Source organism: Cervus canadensis, chromosome 1, assembly GCF_019320065.1.
Source record: "Cervus canadensis isolate Bull #8, Minnesota chromosome 1, ASM1932006v1, whole genome shotgun sequence".
In the NCBI taxonomy this organism is placed as follows: domain Eukaryota; kingdom Metazoa; phylum Chordata; class Mammalia; order Artiodactyla; family Cervidae; genus Cervus; species Cervus canadensis.
The window spans coordinates 5,464,561-5,488,054 of NC_057386.1; the positions used below are offsets into that span (position 1 = coordinate 5,464,561).

A 23,494-nucleotide genomic window follows, 5' to 3' on the forward strand; every position below is an offset into this window, starting at 1 on the left:
GGTGTTCGGGGCTGGGCAAAGGGCACGTTCCAGGATGGTTATAAAAGAAGGAAGATGAGCAATGGGCTGGTCTGGAAGCATAGCTACTTTGGGCAGAAAATTAGGTTGTCTCAAGGAAGACCTCAGTCCAGTCCATGAAGAGGTGCCTGAGAGATGGGGCGCGGTGGGGGGGTTGGGGGGGCCGGTGGTCTGCTTAGCGGGGCTGCAGGCCGGCCAGGCAAGGCTTCCTTCCCCGTCTCTGCTGGGTAGGAGGGCTGGGCAAGGGGTCAGATTCCAGGCCTCTGGGCAGCAGGCTGGGGGGCCTTCTCAAGTGGGGACTGCAGAGTGTGGATGGGGTGGCTGGGGCAGACGGGGCAGGCGGGGCAGGACGAGAGGAGAGAGGAAGAGTGCTGAGTGGAGAGTGAGGGTCTCAGAGGCCCACGTGGCACCCAGGAGGGGCTGGACGAGTTACTGAAGGAGGGATGGAAGGAGAGAATGGCTATTGGCGGTGAACCCGCTCGTGGGTGGGCGGGGGTGGGTAAGAGAGCTGACCTCCACCCATGACGAAGGCAGAGGGCTGCCCTGGGGAGGTAGGGGCCTGGGGGTGCCTCTTAGCTGCAGCAGAAGAACCCACATCGCCCTTTCTGATTCTAGACCTTGCAGGGGCCTTCCTTAGAGACTCCTCTGGCCATACTTCCTCTCTGGAGAACTTTCCGGGGAAAAGTCACCCTACCTCTTTAGGTTTGAACGCAGTCTTGCTCTAAGGCAAGCAGATGAACCCAGAGACCCACCTCCCCTTTCTGGTCCCCGGCTCTGGTTTCGAACTCCCGGCCATGTGGGGCGGGAGGTGGCCGGCGGCGGTGGCCGACGGTGCCCGCCCGGAGGCCTCGTCCACCTGGCTGGAGAGGGCTCTCCCCGCCCAGTTTTCCCAGCAGCATCTCCAGGGGACACACAGCTTCAGGGGGAGGCGGGGGGGGGGGGTCCCCGCTATTTGCGTGGTTCTCCTGAACGATTTACCGTCCTAGCCAATATAACCTCCTCTCCCGGTGAATTAACTGGCTCTTCTGAAATCATAAATAATTAGTGAGTCCGGCCCGATGCCACTTAACAGTCTGTGTTTTCAAAGCACTTTACAGCCCATTAACTAAAGAATTCTCGAGGCCATCTCCAGGAGAAAAGGGCAAATCAAGAGGAGGAGGTTGAAAAGTCAGCTTCAGGAAGTCATCTCCCCCAGCCCCACTGCCTCTGGGCGGGATCATACCAAGGAAGAGGCAGAACACACACACAACCCTCCTTTGAAGGAGACAGCAAGATGGAACTACCCAGGACAAAACAGGACGGAGTAAAACAAGTCCTAACCAGGGCGGGCTGCTCTCGGATGAATCCACCACCAGACAGAGCGGGCCTGCCAGGAGGCCCTGTGGAATGCAGCGGGTCAGCGAGGAAAGCCCGTTGAGGAACGGAGTGGTGATTAATTTAATCCCAGGCAAAACCGGAGAGACCTTGATCCAATAAGCAGGTTTCCTCACCTGCAAGTAGGGAAAATGGTAATTTTCTAAGTCAGACCCATTCATTAGTCTGCAAATGACACGGTTCTGATACTTAGGAATGTCCCTCTTAATGAGCCCCCCTACCTTGGCCCAGCCACATTTCAAATCTTGCTTCTGGCTTGGGGTATGAATGGCCATTCACGCTCACTTGCCTCTCCCTCTGGAAAGGGAGGTTCATATACATGTTGATTCTTGTATAGTTTGCCCAAAGAGGATCCTCTTGGCCAGGGGTGGGGTGGAGTGGGGTGGGGTGGGGCGGGGGTAGGGTGCAGTAGGTCAAGTCTGGAGGGCAGCAGAAGCAGAAGGAACGATCACTCCTTCATCTCAGCCATTCACAACCACTGACGTTTTCAATGAGGAGCTACTGAAAGCCCTCTGTGTGCCCTGGGATTCCCAGATGTCTCAGTAGTAAAGAATCTGCCTGCCAATGCAGGAGACGTAGGTTCGATCCCTGGGTCGGGAAGATCCCCTGGAGGAGGAAATGGCAATGCACTCCAGTATTCTTGCCTGGGAAATCCCGTGGACAGAGGAGCCTGGTGAGCTGCAGTCCATGGGGGTCACAAAGAGTCGGATACAACTTGGGGACTGAACACACACACCCTGTGTGCCCAGCAGTGCTGAGAAACGGGAAACAAAGAGTGAAAGCTCCTCATCCCCGTCCTGTGAACACAGAGAGCATTTGTCTCTGGAATCTACTGGGTTGGCTAAAATCCCAACACATCCACTTGGAGCCCAGGAGGGAAAGAACGCCACCCTCGCACTCCTGGTTCACAGGAACATGGGCCAAGCAAGAAGTCTTCTGCAAGAAAAGTGCCGGGCAGGTAACGTCCCATCCTCCCACTTCTGCCATCTTCACTAAGAACCTTCTTGGTGAAAGCCCAGGAAAGCTGCGGCAGGAGGAAGGCGAGAGTCAGGAGGAGATTCTGATGTTCAGGATATTGAACATAGTTCCCTATGCAAGTCACTCAGTTGTCTCTGACTCTCTGCGACCCCATGGACTATACGGTTGATGGAATTCTCCAGGCCAGAATACTGGAGTGGGTAGCCTTTCCCTTCTCCAGCGGATCTTCCCAACCCAGGGATCAAACCAGGGTCTCCTGCACTGCAGGCAAATTCTTTACCAACTGAGCTATGAGGGAAGCCCATGCTATACAGTAGGACCGTGTTATTTATCCATTCTCTCTATGTAATCACCTGCATCTGTTATCTTACACACCTCCCCCTCCTCACCGTTGCCGACCACAAGTCTATTCTCTGTCAGTCTGTTACTGTTTCATGGATATGTTCACGTGCATCATATTTGATTCCATATATACGTGATATCATTTGATATTTGTCTTTCTGACTGACTATGGTAATCTCATGTTGTTGAAAATAGCATTACATCATCCTTTTTAATGGCTCAGTAATATGTCACGGTGTGTACATATACATATGTTTCCCTAACACACCAATCACAAAGCCCAGGATACATTTCAAAATTACTCCACATACAAAGAACCAGGAAAATATGAACTACTCTCAAGATTAAAGACAATGGAGAATGACCCTGAAATGAAGATGTTGCAATTAGCTGACACTGACCATGAAGTAGTTCTTAGAAATAGACTCAGTGAGATAAATGACAAGATGTTCTTAATGAAAGAAAAGACAGTATCTCTTTAGTGAGCTAGAAAAGATACATATAATCTATCAAGCCATGTGGAAATTTTAGAACTGAAGACTAAAGTACGTTAAATTTTAAAATTCAGTAGCTGGGCTTAACAGCAGAATGGAAAAAATAGAGGAAATGGTGAACTTTAAAATATACCTATAGAAACCATTTAATCTGAAGAACAGAAAGAAAAAAGATTTCAAAATGTTAGCAGAGCCTGAGGACATGTGGGGGAAGAGCAGTGCTTCTAATACAGGTGTTAGTGACATTCCAGAAGGAGAGGAGAGAATGGGGCAGAAAAATATTTGAAGAAATAATGGCTGACATTTCCCCAAATTTCTGGTGAAAGACAAAGTCTTTCCTGATTCCTCAGGGGAAGACACCTTTTCCCCATTGGGCTGTGTGTGTGTCTGTGTGTGTGTGTGGGCGTGCACACATGCACACACTCACAAGCACGTCTGACTCTCTGTGACCTCCCTGGACTGTAGCTCGCCAGGGTCCTCTGTCCATGGCATTTTTCAGGCAAGAATACTGGAGTGGGTAGCCATTTCCTCTATACTCCAGGGGATCTTTCCAACCCAGGGATCAAACCCCCATCTCGGGCATTGGCAGGTGGATTCTTTACCACTGAGCCCCCCGGGAAGCCCTCCCCACTGGATTATTGCTTCCTATTTCAACTTAACAAATACTCATGTAGGGTCAACTATATGGCAGAAGCTCTTCTAAAACATAGTAATGTTTAATCCTGACAACAACCTGGAGAAGCAAGTATGACCCTTCCCAACTTACAGACGGGGAAACTGAGACTCGGAGAGTCTAGGTTGCCTGTCCACAGCCACAGAGGCAGTCTGGCCCCAGGGTGCTCACTCTTATCCACACCGCCTTAGCTGGCTGAGTCACAGAAAAAGGAATTCCTGCATGGGCCTGACGGGGAGGGCGGGAAAGAGGGAGGAGGTCCCCTCACCCGCCTCCAGGCCCCCAGAGCTTGACTGGGAGGAGAGACTGGGGAACTGAGGCTGCACCCCGATCCAGTTCAGTTCCCTCTCTGCTCTGCAAAAGTGGGTTGGACAGGGAGGGAGTCGCAGATCTGGCCCGGGGCCACCGAGGGGACCGGATGCCATCGGGCCAACTCCCCTGCACCCCACGCCTTCTCAGGCCCCGACACACGAGGCGCCCTCCTGCCTGTGGTTCTGGCTGGGCTGCTCTGCGCTCTTCCCTGATATTTAATGGATCCACAGCGTTTGGGGAATCGCACTTAAATAAGTGATGAATTCTCACAGCCTGCTCCTGTGCTTGTCCCCTGGAGAATTTTCCATTTTGTTTATTTAAAGGGTGATTCCCTTTCATGTTCCTGAATCAAAGATGGCACTGCAGACAGACCATTAACAAAGCAGACCCTCTGGGCTGGTTTTCCAGGAGGAGGATTGCGGGGTGGGGACACAGCTCAGGTCTCATGCTCCTCCACAGATGGGACTGGGGCCGGCTGGGAGGATCTTAACAATGATCTTAAAATGCAGATTCTGATTCATCACCTGTGGAGCCAGGCCTGAGAGTCTGCACTTCCAGCAAACTCCGATTGGTGCTCATGTTCCAAGCATCGGTCTCAGCCACTCCAAGCACTGGTGCATCCCAAGGCCCCGGATTAACCTGGCTGAACCTGGGGAAGGCGTAACCATAGCAACAGTGGTCGTGGTGTGAATAGTCACTGTACTTCCTGAGCATGTACTATATGCCATGTCACCCCTGACTGTAGAAGAGAAGTCTATCCACAGTTGCAGAAGGATCCTCCTGACTTCCCTCAAAAAGTCTGCCAGTCACAGGGAAGGAGGAAACTGGATACTGGAGGATCAACATTTTCTAAGCAATATACGTTGCTGCCCCACTTTACAGATGGGATAACTGAGGCTGGGAGAGTATCTCACTGAGATCCTAGCAAGCAGCAGGGCCAGGATTCCAGCTGAGGTGTGCTCTGGCCTTGAAGACAAAGGCATTTTGTACGCGGCTTCTCATAGAAGCAGACAGGCAATGCATTCCAGACAGGACCAGACAAGCCAGTCCCCGTGATGCGGGGCTGAATCCCAGACCTTTCCCCTCCATTCTCCTGCCCACAGTGATCCAGACGATTCACCAGACAAAACCGGTGAACTTCATGGACAAGTTTCCAGGCTTGCTCACCATCCTGCCTCCTCTTGTCTTACCCCCAGAGCCAGAGACAAGAGAACGCCCTGCCTTCTCAGCCCAAGGAGAGGTAGTGGGGGCCCAGAGAAGCTGGCAGGAGGAAAACAGGATCCTGGGTGGCCAAGCTCTCTGCGTTTGTAGACCAGGAAAGGGAGGCCAAGAGAGGGAAGGGGAATCCCTTACAGGTCTGACCAGCGGGCGGGGCTGGCCTCATGGGCCAGTGACCCAAGCTTAGGGGCCCTGAGCTTACATCAGTGCTTCGCTGTCACCATCTTGGAGTTCTTAACAATTGATCAGCAAGAGGCCTGCATTTTCATCTCACTCTGGGCCCTGCAGGTGGGAGCCAGACCCTCTTTCAGAGCTTGTCCCCCTGGCGTGGTCACTGAGCAGCGCTGAGCGAGACAGAACTGCATGTGACGGGCAGGCCAATCCCCTGCATCTCCATAAATGGAGGTCTGTGGAGAGTCAAGGCGTGAGGAGGGACCTTTTGAGGGTCGGGGAAGTGACACCCCAGAATGCTGCCTTGGGGGGCCTAACGGCTTGGCTGGGGAGGCGGGGAGAGAGGCCAGCTGTCTTCGGGGCCTCGGTCTCTCCAAGGAAACCATCAGCAACACCACCTAACATCCGAGGGCTGGGCGGATGCAGGGCGCTCAGCTGTGCCAGCCAGTCCCGGGGTCCCGAGCAATGAAAGCCAAGCTCTTCACTCGGCTTTTTTTGGGAACAGCCACGGGAGAGGAGACAGCCAAGTGGAGCTGCTTCAGAAGCCTGGCCCGGAAGCCCCAGCTCAGAGGGGAGGCCTCGGGAGGGAAGCAGCCAGATATCCATTCCTCTGGGGCCACTGTCCCCGAGGAGACAGGTGTCCCTGAGGAGACAGATGCTGGCATCGGGTGGAGCTTCGGGAGGAATGTAAAGCCTGGGGCAGGCTGGGCCAGGAGAGACTTCATCAGGCCCAGCACATCAGGCCCAGCACATGTCAGGATGATGGGGGGGGGGGGGAGGGGAGAGTGTTCTAGAGCCCCAGAAGCAAACACAGGGGTCTGGGCCCCAGGGGTGGGTCCCCAGGGTTTTCCAATGAGTCTGGAAAAAGGCAGCGTTCAGTCCACTGGGGTGGCCTCTTGACCCTGCAGCCCTGCTCCGTTTGGGCCTCCTGGGGCCCAACTGACAGGGTCAAGTGCTGGCCAGGAACCAGGGCCCCAGGGGAACCTTCACAAAGATGGCCAGTCCATGAACACTGCCAGGAAGAGCTTCTTAAATTTTTTGGAATTGATTCTACGGCCTGTTTTGTGGTCAAGAGGGTGGTTGAGGGGGTGCTGTGAGGGTTAAACATATTAATACACGTGGGACCCTCAGAAGGGAACCTGGTGGGGATGGCATTCTATCCATCACGGCTCTCGCCCAGTTTCAGGGATTCCAAATGCACTTTTACATCTCTGCAGTCAGGATGCATCTTACCGCAGATGGAATGGTCGCATCTTCTCTTTCTTAGTGGCGCGTGAAACACTGATGTGTCTTACAAGTGATGCTCCAGGTTCGACCAAATATGAGACGGTGACAGTGCTGACCGTGGTGACCGACATCCCGACTGCATTTTTTTCAGCCTCACCTCCTTCCACGAGAGCTGAGGTCTGGGGTGCTCAAGTGCCCTCTTCCGTATGGAAACGGGCAGGGAGACCCTAGGTGGCTGGAGAAGGCAGGAGCTTGGGGCCCCCAGGGGAGGCGGGTCTTGGGGGTGAACACAAAAGTCCAGGGCAGAGGCTGTGACAGACTGGCAGAGTCCATGGCAGGCGGGTCAAGGGCAGGGTGGTTGGGCCCTGGGTGGGGCCCCGGTTCCCTAATCCATTCAGTGGGGAAAGCATGCTTCCTCACGGGCTTGTTGAGAGGACCGGTCCATACATATCTGGGTCACGGCAAAGGCTCAGTCCGTGGGACCTCCTGTTATCACGCACTGTCTGGGAGATAAAAGACAGTTCCTAAAGCAAACTGTCTGGGAGATGAGCCGGCTGTGTGTCTGAGGCTGAGAGCTGGGGTGGCAGAGGAGTGCCCAGGCTGAATGTCCGGGGAAGGGGCTCTAAGAGCTGATGTTCAACCCTGTAAAGGGCTATTCAGACCCATCGCACTCCAGGAGACCCTGGGGCTTAGGGAGCCAATGTGAGAGGTGATGCCCCTTCCAAATGCGCACCCCAGGGGCTGACTCTTGACCTCCCCGTTCCCCTGGCAGAGGCCCTGGCCACGGCGGCGCTGTCTGCACCCAGACCCCCGAACCCGGCCGTTCTGCAGTCTGCCCTCTCTCCCTCCCAAGCCCCAATCCAGCCAATGTGAGTGTCCCCGCAGCTCAGGTGGAGCTGAGAAAGAGGGTCCAGAGGAATCACGGTCCTGCCAGAGGCTGGCTTCTCAGTTAAGGTGGCCAAAGTGCTAACACCGGCCACGGAGTGAAGCCTGCAAAAGGCACCTGAAATCCCAACTGCCCAAGCCCCGTGGTTGAGCACACCCCACTGAGTCCCTTGGCCTCACGTCCTCCTCTGTGGATGGTTAGCCCTTGGTAATCTGACCTGAGAGGCTCTCTGAGCGGCCCTAGAATTGTTGCTCATCCGCTGCCTCTTAGGGAGGCTCCAGGACTTTGGGCCAGAGGAGGGATCGGGGAGGAAGACAGACTCTCCCAGACGCATGTGCTCGTCACCGGGGTGGACACACAGGACAAGCACTGTCTGCGTTTCCTGCTCCCCTGAAGCTGGCGGAGCGTCCAAGGCTGCCGGAGAGACAGCCGAGGGTGAGCACCCGGAGGGTGGGGCTGCGGCAGGAAGCCCCTCGAGAATGTGGCCAAGCACAGCCTGACCTCAGGGGTTAAGCCACCTTGAAGGTGTGCATTTGCTCCCCGTTAAGTGCTGCCTGGCAATGAGACAGATGAAAACAGAGCCCCTTGGGGGGGGGGTGTCTCATCAGAGCAACAGGTCAAGAGAGGGGATCCAGGCTGGAAAAACAGTGAAACTGCATTTGAAGACAACCTGATCGTCTGTGTAGAAAACCCAATGGAATCCACAGAAAAGCTACTAGAATCGATCACTCAGTCTGGCCACGTCTCAGACCTGAGTCAAAATCCACTGTGCGCCTATATCCTCCAGACAAACCACTGGAAGTCAAAATTTAAAAAAGCTCTGACAATGGCATAAAAAACATGAAATTCTTAGGGATACATCTGACAGATGATGTACAAAACCTGGACTGTGGGCCCCAAAACATGTTGCCGAGAAGAAATCAAAGAACTAAACGATGGAGGGGCAGCCCATGCTCGTGGGCTGGAAAACTCAATGCGGTCAGATATTATTGACACCCTTGAACTTGGTCTCTATGATTGATGCAATTCCAATTGGAAGTCCCAGCGCGATTTTTAAAAATCTGATTCCAAAATTCACAGGCAACATTAAGCAAAATATAAAATGCACATGGTGATGGAAAGGACCCAGACGAGCCAAAACAACCCTGCAAAAGAACAAAGTTAGACAGCCGACACTACCTGGTTTCAGGACTCATTACAAAGCAACAGTAACCTAGACCATGTGCTGCTGGAATAAAGACAGACAAGTGGAGAAATGAAGCAGAACGGTGTCCAGAAATAGACCCACACCTACAGGGACAAACGACTTTCAAAGGCACAGAGATAATTCAGTGGCAAAAGGAAAGTTTTCGAAAAACAAGGCTAGAACAATTGGATATCCATTTGAAAAAAAGGAAAAGACAAAGATCTATACAGCGGGCAAAGGGGGTGACCAAGGGCCCAAGGAAACTTGGTGGTGACTCGGTGATGCTTTGAGGCTCTCTACATGTGTCGAGAACGATCAAGTCGTACCCTTTAAATAGGCACAGTTTATTTTGCCAAAACAAAAACAAACACCCAAATTTCCCTCCCACCCTACAAGTCCTCAGCTTCAAGGTCACCTCCTCCAGGAAGCCTCCACTGGGGCAGGATGCTCAGCGTCACCCCTCTGCACACCCCGACCACCTACTTCCCACCTGCACTAGTGTCCTTCACACTGGTCTCGACTGGTGACCGCAGGCCTGATGCCCACACGTGACCAGGAACAACCTGAAGCCAGGACCTGCCTTCACGTGTGTTGGACCCCAGGCCCTATGCTTGGCTCACAGCAGGTGCTGAGAAAACGCTCAAAGGGCCAAGAGAGGCTTTGTGGTCCACGACACACGAGGGTTATGTTGGTGCTTCTAGCCCAAGTTACTTGAGCCAGTGATGACGTCACCCCTGTCCTTCCTCTCCCTGGAAGGAGGCCTCTGGGCTGGGTTTGTGTCTTTTTTTTTTCCTTTTTCTTTTTTTAAAGGAAGGACGTTGGGAGCAAGAGCTTCTGCTGGTGAGAAAAGAAGGAAGGAAGGAGAGGAGGTTCCCGCCTCCCACGTGCCACACGAACTTCGCAGGCCCTGCTAAGGGAGCTTCACCACCTGCCTCCGCGGGGGAAGAGGCAGAGCCCATCAGAGCAAACGCGGCTCTGCAAGGCCATGGTGTGGCACCCGGGTCCCTCACACCTCCAGTTTAGCCCTGCCAAAGTGTGGTCCCCGGAGCAGCGGCAAGCATATCACCCGGGAACCTGCGAGAACCTCACGTGCCTGGGCACCCCCCCAGACCAGACACTCTCGGGGGCGGAGCCAGGAGACGGGCCTCCGAGCGAGCCCCCCACGGGACGCCATCAGGCTCAGGGGAGAGCCCACCACTGCAGGCCACTCTCACTTCCAACAGTGACACAGGGGACCCCTGGGGCCGAGGATGCGCTCCCGAGGGTCCATGTGCAAGGCACCCCCCCAAGACTTTGATCTGCCTTTCTTCCATCCCCAGGTGTCCCAGGGCCTGGCACTGAGGAAGGGCCACTCCTGTGACCCCCATCTGCGTGTCAGCATCTCAGGGGCGCGTCTTTGCTTCAGCTGGGACCCTCAGGCTGGGCTCAGAGCCCTCCCACAGCGGAGGCACACGAGACGCGGAGCCGGAGGCCTGCTCCCGGCACCCTGCGGCTGGACATTCCGGGTTCCTGGACAGACAATGGGTCCTCACATGGCAGACGAGGTGGCCGGCACGGGGGCACGGACAATGGGCCTGTGTTTCTCCCCCACGCCTTCCTGCAGCCGCTCTCAGCCCGGGCGCTGCGAAGGAGGCTGAACCGTCAAAAGCACAGTGGTGCACCCGACGGGTCCCCAGTGGCGCTGCCCAGCGCCCAGGCCGAGGTCGGGGGCCCCCTTATCACACCCTCCCTGCCTCCCCGGGGCCGAACAATGCTCCTTTTTCCTGAAGGCTTCCGGCCTCTTCTAAGCTCTTCATCCGATGAGGCCTCAGGAGAAAGGGATTCAGTGCCAACACCTCTCTCCTTCTCCACGACGTCCAGCCTCCATCCTCCTGGGGCGGGGAGCACGGGCCGCGGACGGAGCTCCCCGCCAGGCCGCCGGAGCCGCAGCCAGAAGCGCCTTGTCTCGCCAGGGCAGATCTCTCTCCATTAGTGCAATCACATCAGCTCTGACAGCAGCGTATTTACTGCTGCCCCGACGACAGCCATTTGTCACCCGGTGATGCTCAGCCTGGTAATGAGCCTGGGGCAGAGCTAATGAGAGGCGCTCCCCCCCCGACCCTCCTGGGCAGCTCTGGCCCCGCGCCGGCCTGCCCGCCGGCCCACACCCCCTGCCTACAGCCGCTCCACCAGGGCAGGGAGATGGGCTTCCTAACGGGGAGGCCTAGGCCCACTGGGCTGAGCCCGCCGGGAGCCGGGCCAAGTCAGCAAGCATCGCCAGGAGGGGAGACTTCAAGGTTGATGGAGCAGGAAGGTGTGAGTGCCCAGCACGGTCTCAGGGCAGGAGTCCTTCAATCCAGGGCAGGGAGGGCCAGACAGCCGTGATGGGGAAGGCTGGCTGCCCCAGGGGAGCCTGGGAGTGCATGGATGCTCTGGGCTCTGCACCCAGAAGCCCGAGGACGTCACCAGGAACTGAGGAGGGGAGTGACGAACATTTAGGGCTGCAGGGGCCGGGCGTGGAGTGATGCTGGGATGCAGGTTACATACACAGTTGCTGCTCGGTCGCCCAGTCGTGTCCGACTCTTTGCGACCCCATGGACTGCAGCATGCCAGGCCTCCCTGTCCCTCACCATCTCCTGAAGTTTGCCCAAGTTCACGTCCACTGCGTCGGTGATGCCGTCAAGATGCAGACTGCACTAAGGCCCTGCATTTAAAACATAATTTTCTTTATTTATGTGTGCCCACACTGGGTCTTGACTGCTCTCGGCTCGGGCTTTCTCTGGTTGCGGCGAGCGGGGTCTTCACCGCCGTGCTCGAGTTCTCGCCGCGGGGACTTCTGCTGGGGCACGCGGCCTCTGGGTTTGCAGGCTTCCGTCCTGTGCTCACGGGCGCAGCAACTGCAGCTCGCGGGCTCCAGAGCGCAGGCTCAGTCGCCGAGGCACACAGGCTGAGCTGCCCCGTGGCGTGTGAGATCGTCCCGGACCGGGGATTGAAGCCGTGCCCGCTGCGCTGACAGACAGATTCTTAACCACTGGGCCATCAGGGAAGCCTGCTAAGGCCCTGCTTTGCCAGAGGGCGGTATATGGACGGCTCTCCTGGAAGGTATGTGCGTGTGAGTAAGACAGACCCCTGGGCGGGGGTCACGGTTACTACGGCCCAGCGCCTCTCACTCGGAGAGTCTTCGGGCCTTCACTGAACACCCGGCCCCGAGCTCTTCTTCACTTACAGTTCCATGGTGGGGCTGATGTCTGACGCATTCAGTGGCTCGTCCTCTGAAAAGTAAAAGGGGAGGTGCGGGAGGGCCCAGGGAGAGGCCGGGAAACAGGCCCCCTGATGGTAGGGAAGCGAAGGGAGGACCCAGCAAACACCAAGCACCCAGACAGCTGAGTCCTCTAGGGACCCAGAAGGCACCAGACCAGTCAAGGTGGATGGTTATGGTGGCCCAGGGCCGATTATGTCCGGGATACAACTATCTTAGGAGATGGGTATGTATGGATAGATACAACATTACGGCAACACTTCCATACAAATGGCTGCAATATATATGTGTGAGGCATCTTGGACTCTTACAGGCGATTTGACCTGAGAGATCATCTCATTCACGTTTTTCAAAGCCAAGTTTTGACATCTATCCCCAGGGGTTCCAGGAAGCCAGGGGGCAGAACGAACCACATCTTCCAGCAACATCAATGGGTTTTCAAATACCCTTTGTGTGTTAAAATAGAATTCAGAGAGACTGCAGAATGGAATGCAAAATCTCGGGTATTAAAAAAGGAAAGGGGGAAAAGGCGGTGTGGCCGGCCCCAAGGCACGCATCCACTTTCCTCCACCCGTACCCGCTCTCCTCCACCCGCAGAGCCCTTTACCGGAGAGCTTGGGAATGCTGGTCCTATGCCCCCATGCTTCCCCACGGAGGACCCGGGGAGCCAGGAGGGACCCAGCGAGAATGAGCCCTGGCCTCCGAGGCCACGCGGTGTCACAAGCCTTCTTCCGTCTCTCTGTCGTCACTGTTACCCCTGCAGCACCCTGCTTCCAGGGGTTAACTTCCTTAATGGCGAACAATAATTTATGTCTAACACCTCGCTCCTTGTTGATGAAGGGTTATTATCTAAACTCAAGGAGTTTATAATTAAAGGAATCAGTCACACACACACACCAAGAAATAATTCAGAATCAACAAGACCAAGTGTCAAATGAGACATCCAGGCCATCGGCATCCGAGTGGCTCAGGGGCCTTTGGGAAGACGTGTTCCAGCCGAGGAAGGGAGGAGGGAAGGGTGCTGATGGCCAGGGTGGGGGGCAGGGTCGGGGAGAGGGGAGAGGCGAGACTGTGCATAGGGCAGACGAGGGCGGGCTTGGTGGTGGTACCCAGTGCAGGAAGCCACGAGGGCAAAGGTCTATCAGTAGGGTGTGGGGGAGGAGAGACGCAAGAGGTCCCAGCCTTCCGATCCTACTGTTAAGACCCCCATGGGATGGGGCTTCCCTAGCGGTCCAGGGGTTAAGACTTTGCCTTCTGGTGCAGGGGGTGTGGGTTCAATCTCCAGTCCGGGAACTAAGATCCCACATGCCTCGTGGTCAAACAAACCAAAGTAAAACATGAAAAATATGAGCGATATTGTAACACATTCAATGAAGACTTTAAAAATGGTCCACATAGAAAAATCTCAAAAACAAACCTAAAAAAAAAAAAAAAAACCCATGGGAGAGCAGATGGGGCCTCCAGAAAGAGGTCTGAGTTTTTCAGAGAGAGGCGAGGGCATGCCAGCCTGCACCCGGTGCCCTGGCCAAGCACCCACCCAAACTGGGCAGAGCCTGGGGTCACACGAGACGGCTCCCTAGTCCCCAAGCAGAGCGGCGTGGCGAGCGAGTCTCGAACGTGGATGTCTCGACAGGATCAAAAGCTGTGACCCAAGAGGCAGCTGACCTGCCCTTGCTATCTCTTTTGGACAAGTCAAGGGACCTTGGCAAGTGGCTTCAAGTTTCTGAACTTGCTAACCAGGTGAGTAACCAAATACTTTCTGGCCCACATCCTTCATAGGTTGGGATAAAGAGGAAAATGAGATGCCTGTGAACGTCGCCCGCAGACCACTGAGTTTCTAGGAAAGGATCCCGTAAAGACATCTACCTCAACACCTGAACAGCCCATAACATCTCCATATCTGGGTTCCCTGTGGTGTATATGCATTTTATGCTGGAGGCGGGGAATGTCTCAGCCAAAGAAATAGATCCCTAATAGTGGAAGCTGAGATGCTAACTGGCAGGTCTGTGAAAGATGAAGCGAGCAGAGGTGTTTGGTGACAGGGCACATGATAAATTGTAGCCCCGAAGCTGACTTTGTTTCCTTGACACCAAGATGCCAATAATGACACCGATGTACAACTTACTCAGTGTTTACCACACGGAGCTCTGTCCTGAGTGCTTAGCGTATCTCATTAAACCCTGTTACAACGCAGTGAGTTTAGGACAGCCGCATCTCCATTTGACAGATGGAAAAACCGAGGCGTAGGGAGGCTATGTACCTTATGCAGGGTCACCCAAGCAGTAAATGAATTCAGGGAGTCTTCTATGTCTCAGGTCCCTTACAGGCCCGCCCTGTCCCATCTGGACCCTCTGGAGGCACATTCTGAACCGGCCCTTGTGGTTCGAAGCAGGGAACAGGGCACCTGGACCAGACTCAGAACCGGCTTACCTTACCCGGGGACAAGCCCAGGCAGGCAGGTGCCACGGCTCAGACTCTGGGCAACACGGCCCCCTCCCACAGAGGAGTCTGGGTGTGGGGGATCCGGGGTTGTGGCTCTAGCAGGCCCCCGAGAGTCTCCATGTCCACCCCAGAAGCTGGACTCCCCAAATGGGTTGCACTGCGGCCAGTAATATTTCCTCCTGTTCGGATTATCACATCATCAAAATTTCATCACCCCTCTGGGTCACTAATAGCTTCCTAAATGGATCAAACTTTAATTGCTTCTCTCCTCCACCCCCGTTCAGCTTAGAAGACTCTGTAAAGCTCAGCCACGGGGCAACCAGTCATGAACACTGCCCAAGGACCCCTCAGGAGACCCCCCCAACATCTGCAGGTCCTCCCCGCCCCCCGCCTACCCCCCAAGAGGGAGGCCAGGGAAAAGCAGGAGAGGAGGTGAGGGAGGAAGGGGCTGCCCTCCTGAGGACTCACGTTCTGCCAGCTGACAGAACCAGGGCAGAGGTGAGAGCCAGGAAGGGGTTCAGGAGCAGGAGGAGGAACTCCCAGGGCGATTTCCAAACTCCATGCCCGCCCCGGGACCAGACCCTGCCTGCCAACAGCACCAGGGGCCTGGCACCTCTCATTGGGAAGACGTCAGTGAAGGAGACTGTGGACGCACAGGCCAGCCCGGGGAGTGGAAAGACGCCCCGCAGAGCCCTAGGTTCAAATCCTGAGTTGCCAGCTGTGGGGCCTTGGGCAGGTAATCGCTGGGAGACTCAGTTTACCTACACACTGGAGGTGAAGCAGGGCGGAGGCAGGCAAGGATTGGAACGCACCTGACGTGGAGAAACAGACGCCACATGTGAGCTGGCTTCCCCTCTGGACATCCCCAGGACGGGGTGTACTCAGGGTCTCAGGCGTGTTCGTCTCTTTGCAACCCCATGGACTGTAACCCGCCAGGCTCCTCTGTCCATGGGATTTCCCAGGCAAGAATATTGGAGTGGGGCGCCACTTCTACACCAGGGGATCTTCCCCACCCAGGGATTGAATCCATGTCTCCTGCATTGGCAGGCGGATTCTTTACCGCTGCGCCATGCCCCACCTAGGATGGGAAGGAGCAGCCAAATCGCTCTACTCTGGTAAAGAAGCAAGCGAAAGCGAAGCAAGAGGAAGACAGGGGAGAAATACGGAGGAAAGATAACACGGGGGGAGAACCTGGAAACAAAATGCAACCTGAGATCCAGTCTGAAGACCCTTCGGCAGGGCAAACACAGAAGTGCAAACACAGTTAAATTAGCTTATTAAGTGCCTGTGATGTGTCAGGCTCCATGCTGAGTGCTCTGCTTGTGTTATCTCATTTACTTCTCCTTGTATTACAAACAAGCCAACGGGGCTTGGGCGTCTAAGTGATGGAACGCAAAGTGGCAGAGACTAACCCGAAGTGGCAGAGCTGGAACCCAGGCTGGCCCAGTTCCAAGCCACTGGCCACTCTACATAACACCTCTCAACAGCATAAGGGAAAAAAACTCAAAGGCAGGGAAGAAACAGCAGGGGCTGGGGCGGCTCGGGGGCGCCTGAGGGATGGCCCTGTCTCGGGTTAAGTGGCTCCTCTGTACCAAACGCCCTTCTGGAGACCAGCATCACCCCTGCGGTTCTGAGGAAGGCTTGGCATCCCCAGTGTGCGCTGAGACGCTCTCTTTCCAGCACAGGGAAGCCTGCACTCCCCAGCTCCCTTGCCTGGAAAGGGCCACCCTGGGGCCCATGTGATCAGCTCTGGCCAATGGGCTGCAAGGGGAAGTGAGCCCGAATAGAGCATTTAATTGCAGATGCAAGTCTTCCCCTCTCATGTATTTCAAAAGGTGCCTCCACGCCTGGATGGGCATTACCCAAGCCTCCTACCAGTCCTGCCAATTTCCTCCCCATAGAAAGATGGAGTTTGGATGACAGGGATTCAGCAAGGACCCAACCCCGAGGACAGGATGCCAGAGGCCGCTTTACCTACAGGGCCAGAGGTGGGAAAAGCTGGGAAGAGGGGTGAGGAAGTCTGAGCACAGGCTCCTGGCTCAAGAGAAACACTGTTCCCGATGGACATGTACACACTGCTATATTTAAAACGGATAACCGGGATCTCCCTACTGGTTCAGGGGTTAAGAATTCACCTTCTTAGGCAGGGGATGCAGGTTTGATTCCCGGTCAGAGAGCTAAGATCCCACATGCTTCATGGCCAAAAAACCAGAACTCAAAAAAAAAAAGAAAGACCCAGACTCAATGTTGTAACAAATTCAAGAAAGACTTAAAAAAAAAAAAAAAAAAAAAAAAAGATAACCAACAAGGACCTACTGTATAGCACAGGGAACTCTGCTCAATATTAGGTAACAACCTAGATGGGAAAGGAGTTTGAAAAAGAATAGATACATGTATACGTGTAACTGAACCACTTTGCTGCACGTGAAACTATACCCCTGGCTCAGGGACCGGATGAGACAAGCTGGGCAGCCCCTGCCTCGCTTTGCCCCGGGACCCTGAGCAGCGCCAGGGGTGGGGTCTCTTGCTCAGCCCAGCTCACCAGCCTGGCTCACCGGCCCCGCCTTCCGCCCCCAGCGGACAGGAGCGGGTGTGAAGCTGAAGAAAGGCCATGATGTCTCAGCAACCAGGCTCGTTTTCCTTTCCATTACAGGCGGCGGGGCCACCGCTGGCCCACTTGTTGCTATTGGCATCCCGAGGCCCCAAATTTATGATGACTCATTCCCCCAGCCTCAGGGCCGTCTGCGGCAACACGCTCCAGGCGGGGCCAGGGTGGAGACCCCACAGGCAGCACCCTAACACCCAGCGTCAATTCCAACTCAGTTTTCCAACTCCCTAAGGGGCCCGGAGTCAGAGGGGGTGGGGAGGAGGGCAAGGAAAGCGGGAGGCTCCAGTCAGAGGATTCCTTCGAGGGCGGGCGAGGAAAACCAGCCCCAGGAAAGAGCACCAACAGAAAGCACAGCTGTCTAACAACCGGCTTGTTTTGTAATGTAGTGAGTCCCCCGTTGCCAGGGGTATGCAAGTAGAGATCAGTGCTGTCCCAGGTCTGGGGACACGGTGGGGACAGCACTGGAAGATTTCTCGTGTTTCAAGTCAAACGAACTGATCCACCAAAGTCCCAAGGACGAAGAACAAATTCACTCTCTATTACTGTTTAGCTTACAGCCCAACTGTGTTCCGTGGTACAAGATCGAATGCATACCAATATGCAGTTTAACACATTATTTTAAAGTCGGCCCTTCAGGCACTGTTTAAACAGAGAATGGCTGTAAAGGACTTGGCCTCTTTCCCAGCCTCCCTTTCTTGATGGAACAAGGTTGCTGGCCCCTACTTTGGCCTTCCAGCAGAGGACATAAAGGAGAGGCGGTCGATAAATATTTGCTGTACAAATGCATGAAAGGGAGCGTTTCGGAGGCAGGTATCAGGCTGCCAGCACGACCCGGTTCTCTGGGTGGGGGTCCTGAGTCTGTCCATCCCAGGCGGGGGCGAGGCTTCTCTGGCCAAGACAAAGCACCAAACTGTGTCGCTCATCAAACCACAGCCAGAAATGCTCCAGACTGCCCCGCCGAAGCCTGGGGGTGCAGAGGGCGAGGGCGAGGGGTGTGTGGGGCGGAGAGCCACGGTTCTGGCCCTGGGAGGAGGGAAGGAGGGGAACACTCCCCGCCCCACACCGGGCCCACTGTCACGTGGGCCTCCTGACACACGTCAGCTGAGCCCCAGGCAAGCACGCCACTCGGCCTCGTGGTAATTAGTAAGGAGCCCTGATCAATAAGTTATTTTTTGCTGTCAGTAATTAATAATTACAGCTTAGCCACACCATGTAATTAAACTTTCATCCCGTTCCCTTGAGTGCTGTTGGGCTTTCATTGTGATTACCTCCCAGCACTAAACTTTCTCCCTCCGGAGCCTCCAGGAGCCTCCAGGGCTGCTGGACCTCCCGGTCCTCCCACTGCCTGGTTCCCTCAGCTCAGACTCCCCTCTGTGAACCTTCTGGGCCAGCTGGCTGGGCTGCAGCTTCCAGCCTCTGGGCCTCCCCGGGATGTTCCAGTAGCAGTGGTCAAGTCTTTGAGGCACGTGAGACATCTTGCCAGGCGCTTAAGATGCACCCACCCTCCAATGCGAGAGTCTGGGAGTCTGGACCAGCACTGCCAGAGGGCCGCCAGGAGTCACAGAGCGGAGTCAAGGAAGGGTCCTGGGTGAGGGAAGGGCGTGCAAGGCCTTTTCAGTGGGTGGCCAGGAACCCACTCCCTCCTCGTGATCCCTCGGCTTAGAGTAAAAACAATCATGATAACAACAGTGACAATCACCCTTTACTAAGCACCTTCTAGGGCTTTCCAGGTGACTCAGTGGTAAAGAACCCATCTTTAACGCAGGAGATGTGGGTTCAATCCCCGGGTCAGGAAGATCTCCTGGAGGAAGAAATGACAACCTACTCCAGTATTCTTGCCTGGAGAATCCCGTGGACAAAACCTGGCCGGCCTCAGTCCGTGGGGCCGAAAAAGAGTCAGACTAAATGGCAGCAACAAGAAGCACCTTCTGTGTACCAGGCTCTTGCTGGGCGCCCCCTGGATACCTGCTTCCCTCTTATGGACTCAGCTCTTTTTACACATCACAGCACTTAGTTTGGGAAATACATGGGACCCTTGTGACAGAGTTTCAGGGGAAATGGTCAAATGGTAGCTTTCGGTATAAACAGGTAACGTTGCCAGGACCTGAAAAAAACAACTAGGCTCAGTGGAGATAAAGTCTGGCACCGGCCAATGTGAGGTTTGTCCCCAGAGAGGAAGACTGCTCGGCTTCCCTCTCTGTACCACGACTGAAGAACGGGGTTCACGGGCTCAAAAGTGACAGGCAGGGCCAGTGGCTTTTGATGTACTTAGTGGCTCAGTCGCGTCCAAGTCTGCAACTCCATGGACTGCAGCCCGCCAGGCTCCTCTTTCCGTGGGGATTCTCCAGGCAACTACCCCCAAAGGGTTAACGGCACGGAGAAGAGAGGCAAAGGAGAAACTCCATTCTGAACCCCAGAGCAGGTAAGAAGCTGGAGCTGCATGCCTAACCCTCCCAACCCGACACACGAGGCAACAGAGCCCCCAGACCTGGGCTGAGAGCAGGTTTCCCCACAATGCTCCATATGGCCCACTGCCCAGAGGACCCGGTGGAGGCTGGAAACACTCTCTCGGAGCCAGAGAGCACAAACGGTGTGGCAGGGGACCTGGGCAGCCACACTCAGGCGGGTAGCAAACAAGAGACGCCGGAGAGGGAGTGAATCAATCAGAGACCTTTACTGCCTCTGACGGGCGAGCCCCTCCCGTCTGAAGCATGGGGACAGAAGGCGGCCTGGCCTTCAGCAGGGCAGATGCGAGGGCGCTTGGCCTCAGGTGGGGCTGGGCCAGGTGTGGAGGTGGGACGTGGAAACGACTCAGCGACATGTAGGCAGAGGCTTCAGGCGCCCTGGGGACTCCTGACAAGCCTGGTCCTGGGTGGGACAAGATCTAGGGAGCCAGCTGCCCAGGGACACCGTGGGGTTGCTGTAGTCTGTGCAGTAATTAAGTTGGAAGCATCCAGATGAGTCCTCCCTGTGTCCTGGCTTTCAGCTGATAACCCCACTGGCATCTCAGAGCAGAGCTGGGACGTGTCCTAGGGCACACTGACCCGTTCCTGTTCTGTCTGCCTCACCATCCTCCCCCGGCCCTCAGAAGGAGGACCCTGTCCTAGGGGCCAGCTCTGCTGCATATGGTCCTCGCTGAAGGGGGAGAGGGGCGGAGAACTCACCTGGTCTGGGTTCTGACTCCTGCCCCCAGTAGCTTGGGCGAGTCACCTAAGGTCCCAGACCTCAGTCTTCCCATCTGTTAAATGGCCACTAGAACAAGACAGCCTCTGAAGTCCCTGCCTGCTGGGAGATTTTACTATGGTCGTAAAAATAATAATAACTTTTATTACCCTACATTTGCAGGGCCCCATTACAAACTTTCTAAGTGCTTTAACATAAATTACGCTGTAAAATCCTCCCCTAAACCCTATGAGTGGGGGCTGATTATTTTTAATCTCTTTGATCTCAGCTCTCTGGAGCGCCTGACGCTGGGGGCCTGAGGGGTCCCTTCTTCCCTGCGGTTCTGGGACCCCAGAGATGGGGTGAGGCCCTTTCGAGGTTGCAGACTTCGCAGACCGGAGGCCCCCGCCCACCCCGCCCCGTACCCCCAGCGGCGGGTCCAGATTTCCTCCGGAGCGTGTAAGAGGCAAGGCCAAGCCCGGGAAGTGAGTCCTGAGCTCAGTCCAGGCTTCGCCTCTCTCCGCCCCCAGCAGGCGCCGCTCGGACACCGCCGGCTCCGCGGTCTGGATCCGCCAACACTAAAGGCAAGAAGCACGGGCGCAGCCGCCCTCCCCCGCGGGGACCTGCGGGCGGGCTCGGGGTTGCCTGGGTACCCGCCCTCCGGAGGGGGGCAGGGCGGATCACGCCTCCTCCCCGGCCCTGACAGCCCCACCCCCAAAGCCGCCGGCCCTTCTCCACCCGGAGGCCGCTCCCGGCAGCTACAGGTCAGAGCGGCGGCTGCAGACACAACCGGGCGGCAGAGGCAGGATGCTGAGTGTGTGTCTGGGGAGGGCGGGAGGGGAGACGGCCTCAGACCGCCCAGGGCACCGCCCCCCGGTGGGTCCCGGGCTGCGCTCGCGACGTCGGCTCCGGCGCGCACCCCGAAGCACCCTCGGCCCCAGCGGCCGGCCAGGCAGCCGGGCGCGGGCTCCGGGACGTGCAGGCCCCGCAACTGCCCTCCCGCGGCGCCCAAGCCCGCACCCCGCACTCTGCTCTGGCTCTTTTCAGCCGCCCTGCCGCCTGGGGTGGCCAGCGCGTGCCCGGCGGGGCTTTGCCCGTCCCCGCGGACTACGAGCGGGGACCCAGGAGCCTCCTGAGCCGCTGGGTGCCGCCGGGCGCTGAGCCCCCCAAGGAAGGGCCGCCCCTCCCACGCCAGCCCGAGGGCGCTCGCAGCGGGCGGGGTGGGTAGCGCCCCCCCCCCCCAAATGCTCTAAGGCTCTTCTCAGCCTCCACGAGCGACGCCTCCCAGCACGGACCCCCACCTTCCCTCATTCGGAAGCCACAAGTCTCAACAAGACCGCCCCATCCCCGAAAAAGAGCCCCCAAACTCGGGGAACGGACCCTGAAACTCCCGGGAGAGGGCTCTGCCCCGGCCAAGACCGGGGTCCCGGAGGCCGTCGTGAGCCCAGCGGGCTCCCGCCCCCAGCCCCCTCTCCCCCGCCCCACGTGGGGGTGACCCCCCATACCTTGGGCTCCAGTCGCGCGGATCCGGTGCAGGGCCACCAGCGTCCAGAGGAGCAGTTCCCACATGGTGGCCAGCCTTGTTTTCGGAGGGGCTCTCTTCCGTACTGTTTATAATCCTGGTGGGGTTCGGTCCCCCGCGGCTCCGACCCGGAGCGGTATCCACCCGGGAGGGGGAGCGCTGGCGACCCCGACCGTTCCTCCTCCTCTTCAGTCCAAGTCCGATCCCCGGTGGCGCGCAGAGAAGGCGAGGGGCGAGCAAGGAGACGGAGGAGAGGCCGCTCTGGGTCTCGGGGCGCCTCCCCCCTGAGTACCCCAACTCCTACTTCTCCTCCCGCGCAGGGCCGCCTCGGCGATCCGGCCGGGTCGCGGGCCGGTCTCCGGAATAAACCGACAACTTCGGGAAACTTCCTCCGGTGGCCACGTTGCCCGCCCCCCGCCCCCTCCCCGCCCCCTGGTTGGGTGCTCGGCGCGGACGCAGTCACCGCCGATCCGGGCGCCGGGCCCCCGGGGCCAGGCGGGAGGCGAGCGCGGCGGTGGAGGCGGCTGCGGGGCTTCTTTCAGGGGCGCGGGGTTCGGGGGGCGCGGTGAGCGTAGCGGTCCGAACCTCCCTGGAGCTGAAGTTTTCTTCTCTCTAACTTTGCAGCCGGCATCTGGCGAGGCCGAGCCAACCCTCTTGGCTCCACCGCCCCGGCGTCCAGTCCGGGGACTCTCGGTCCCTCTGGGGACGCCTGGCCCGGGCGCGCCCTCGGCTCCGCGCCCAGCGGGCTAGCAAACTTTGCGGGTCCCGCGGCCCGGCGCGCCGCCCCGCGCGCCCATGTCCGCGCCGGCTGCGGTGCGGCGGGGACGGCTGCTGGGCTCGGCGATCCCGCCTGGTGGCCGGCGCCCAGGCGCGGAGGCTCCTGCCGGCGCGAGGCTGGAGCTTGGCGGCTCTGCCCTCCGCCGCGCCCCGGCCGGAGCTCTCGGCGAGACGCGCGGAGAGCCCGGAGGGCGGCCCCGGCTCCGGGGGCGCGGCGCCTACTCGGACGCCCGGCGCGCGCCGACCGCCCGGGCCGGAGAAGCAGCGGCCGCCGCCGCGCCCTCCCCAGCACCTCGGCCGCGCCGCCGCCGCCGCCGCCCGCGTCGGCCGCTTGCTGGCCGAACCCGCCGCCCTCGGCTTCCCGGGCTCGGCGTCCGGAGAGCCGCTCCTGCCTGCGCCGAGCGGGAGCTGCGGGGGCAGCGCGAGCCGGGGACGAGCGCGGCGGAGGCGGAGGCGGAGACGCGGCGAGGGGGGCCGAGCGCTACCCCGTGGCCGCGACTGGAGAGCAGCCTGCGCGCGGGGAGGGGGGGCGGCGGCGGCGGCCCCGAGCCAGGCCCGGGAGCGAGCCCCGCGGAAACGCGAGCCGTTTGCGCGGCCGCGGGCGCCCAGCGTCTCCGGGACCCGCCGGAGGGCAGCAGTGGCAACCTGGAACCTTAGCCGGGCGGGATGCGCCCAGAGCCCCTGGGGTCTCTTGCCCAGCCTTCCCTTCCAGCCTCGAACCGGTACCCCCATCTCAGAGGCCTCATTCGACCTCTCTCCCCAGCCGGGAACCCCGACACCCTTCCCGGACGATGAGTAACACGGGTGAAGGGGGAGCCAGGAACAGGGGTTCGGTCAACTGGTTGATTTCAGTTTGCCCTTCCCAG

The 23,494-nt window shown here is 57.6% G+C and overlaps 2 protein-coding genes across 4 annotated transcripts in view; one reads left to right on the plus strand and one right to left on the minus strand.

Annotated features, from left to right (window-relative positions):
* Positions 1-22,558, minus strand: part of SDK2 (sidekick cell adhesion molecule 2) — a 264,553-nt gene extending 241,995 nt beyond the window's left edge. Inside the window, exon 1 of one of the 3 annotated variants that reach the window (XM_043454318.1) lies at positions 21,835-22,558. In XM_043454318.1, coding sequence (XP_043310253.1) covers positions 21,835-21,898 — 64 coding nt within the window. In that variant the 5' untranslated portion in view covers positions 21,899-22,558. The remainder of the gene's footprint in view (positions 1-21,834) is intronic. The other 2 variants (XM_043454377.1, XM_043454457.1) reach the window with 2 other exon arrangements.
* On the plus strand, positions 21,897-23,427 carry LOC122424658 (translation initiation factor IF-2-like). The gene is made up of 3 exons (XM_043442720.1): positions 21,897-22,076; positions 22,172-22,416; positions 22,476-23,427. Exons 1-3 carry the CDS (start codon positions 21,897-21,899, stop codon positions 23,425-23,427), a joined length of 1,377 nt encoding a protein of 458 aa, XP_043298655.1.
* Positions 23,428-23,494: the final 67 nt, after the last annotated feature.